The 1,835-nt window shown below is 50.7% G+C and overlaps 1 protein-coding gene across 1 annotated transcript; it reads left to right on the top strand.

The window, feature by feature from the left end:
* The first annotated feature begins 687 nt into the window (after nucleotides 1-687).
* Nucleotides 688-1,603, top strand: LOC103002744 (olfactory receptor 10C1). Its single transcript, XM_028165646.1, is given in 3 exon segments — nucleotides 688-985; nucleotides 988-1,395; nucleotides 1,398-1,603. Coding segments are annotated over 3 exon segments (912 nt in total).
* Nucleotides 1,604-1,835: the final 232 nt, after the last annotated feature.

Here is a 1,835-nt window from a genome sequence, read left to right as displayed (position 1 = left end):
AGTGGGAAGCAGCCACATAGCACAGGGAGATCAGCTCAGTGCTTTGTGAGCAGCTAGAGGGGTGGGATAGGGAGGGTGGGAGGGAGACGCAAGAGGGAGGAGATATGGGGATATATGTATATGTATAGCTGATTCACTTTGTTATAAAGCAGAAACTAACACACCATTGTAAAGCAATTATACTCCAATAAAGATGTTTAATTAATTAATTAAAGAAAAGAAGTTCCAATGCTTTGATCAGATGCAACAAGAGGTCATCTTTGTCCACCTCACAATTCCATAATTGCAACTTTCCCTTGTCATTTCTTTTTTTTTTTAATTAATAGCTACTTTATTTATTTATTTATTTATTTATTTATTTATTTATTTATTTATTTTTGGCTGTGTTGGGTCTTTGTTTCTGTGCGAGGGCTTTCTCTAGTTGTGGCAAGCGGGGGCCACTCTTCATCGCAGTGCGCGGGCCTCTCACTATCGCGGCCTATCTTGTTGTGGAGCACAGGCTCCAGACGCGCAGGCTCAGCAGCTGTGGCTCACGGGCCCAGTTGCTCCACGGCATGTGGGATCTTCCCAGACCAGGGCTCGAACCCGTGTCCCCTGCATTAGCAGGCAGATTCTCAACGACTACGCCACCAGCGAAGCCCCCCTTGTCATTTCTTCTATCCTTCATTCAGAAGGGACGTGAGCAGGATGAGTACAAACACCTCTGTGGTGACTGAATTCATTCTTATCGGCTTCTCCCACCTGGCCGAGCTCCAGAGCTTGATCTTCTCTTTCTTTCTCACCGTCTACCTGCTCACGGTGGTTGGCAACCTCCTCATTGTGGTGCTGGTCTCAGCTGATGCTGCCCTCCAGACCCCCTTGTACTTCTTCCTTCGAAACCTCTCAGCCCTGGAGATTGGCTACACGTCCGTCACCAACCCCCTACTGCTTCACCACCTCCTCACGGGTCAGCGCCACAGCCCTCGCTCTGGCTGTGCTCTCCAGATGCCATGGAGTGTTGCCTCCTGGCAGCCATGGCCTGTGACCGCTATGCAGCCATCTGCAAATTCCTTCGCTTCCCCCTGCTGCTGAGCTATCGGATGTGCCTGTGTCTAGCTGGGTCAGCGTGGGGCTGTGGAGCAATGGTGGGCCTGGGCCACACCTCCTTCATCTTCTCCTTGCCCTTCTGTGGCCCCAGTGCCATCCCACACTTCCTCTGTGAGATCCAGGCTGTCCTGCAGCTGGTATGAGGGGACACCTCACTCAATGAACTGCAGATTATCCTGGCCACTGCTTTCCTCATCCTCTGCCCCTTTGGCCTCATCCTGGGCTCCTATGGGAGTATCCTGGCTACTATCTTCCGGATCCCATCTGCTGCTGGCCGCCCCAAAGCCTTCTCCACCAGCTCCTCCCACCTGGTGTGGTCTCCCTCTTCTATGGCACTGCGATCTTTATCTACATCCGCCCTAAGGCCAGCTATGATCCCGTCACTGACCCTCTTGTCTCCCTCTTCTATGCTGTAGTCACCCCCATCCTCAATCCCATCATCTATAGCCTCCAGAACACTGATGTCAAGGTTGCTCTAAAGAGAACCATCCAGAAAATGGGGCTGGCAGAGGTTTGACAAAGGGTGACTGACGATGACTACCATTCCCATTCAGCCCCAAATCACCAAAGAGGAAGCATGGTTCTTATCTTGGGAGAGGGCAGCTTGTCAAGAAGACAATGTTGCCTTTAAAGAACTATTGGAGTCAAACCCCTCTTCCAACTCCTGCAAGACACACACACACACACACACACACACACACACACACACACACTGTTCTGCCTTCTGTTGTAAGAAACAGGAAAAATTT

This window comes from Balaenoptera acutorostrata, chromosome 10 (assembly GCF_949987535.1).
Source record: "Balaenoptera acutorostrata chromosome 10, mBalAcu1.1, whole genome shotgun sequence".
NCBI classification, from domain to species: domain Eukaryota; kingdom Metazoa; phylum Chordata; class Mammalia; order Artiodactyla; family Balaenopteridae; genus Balaenoptera; species Balaenoptera acutorostrata.
The sequence above is the reverse complement of the archived record's forward strand: the minus strand, read 5'-3'. Positions and strand labels throughout refer to the sequence as shown.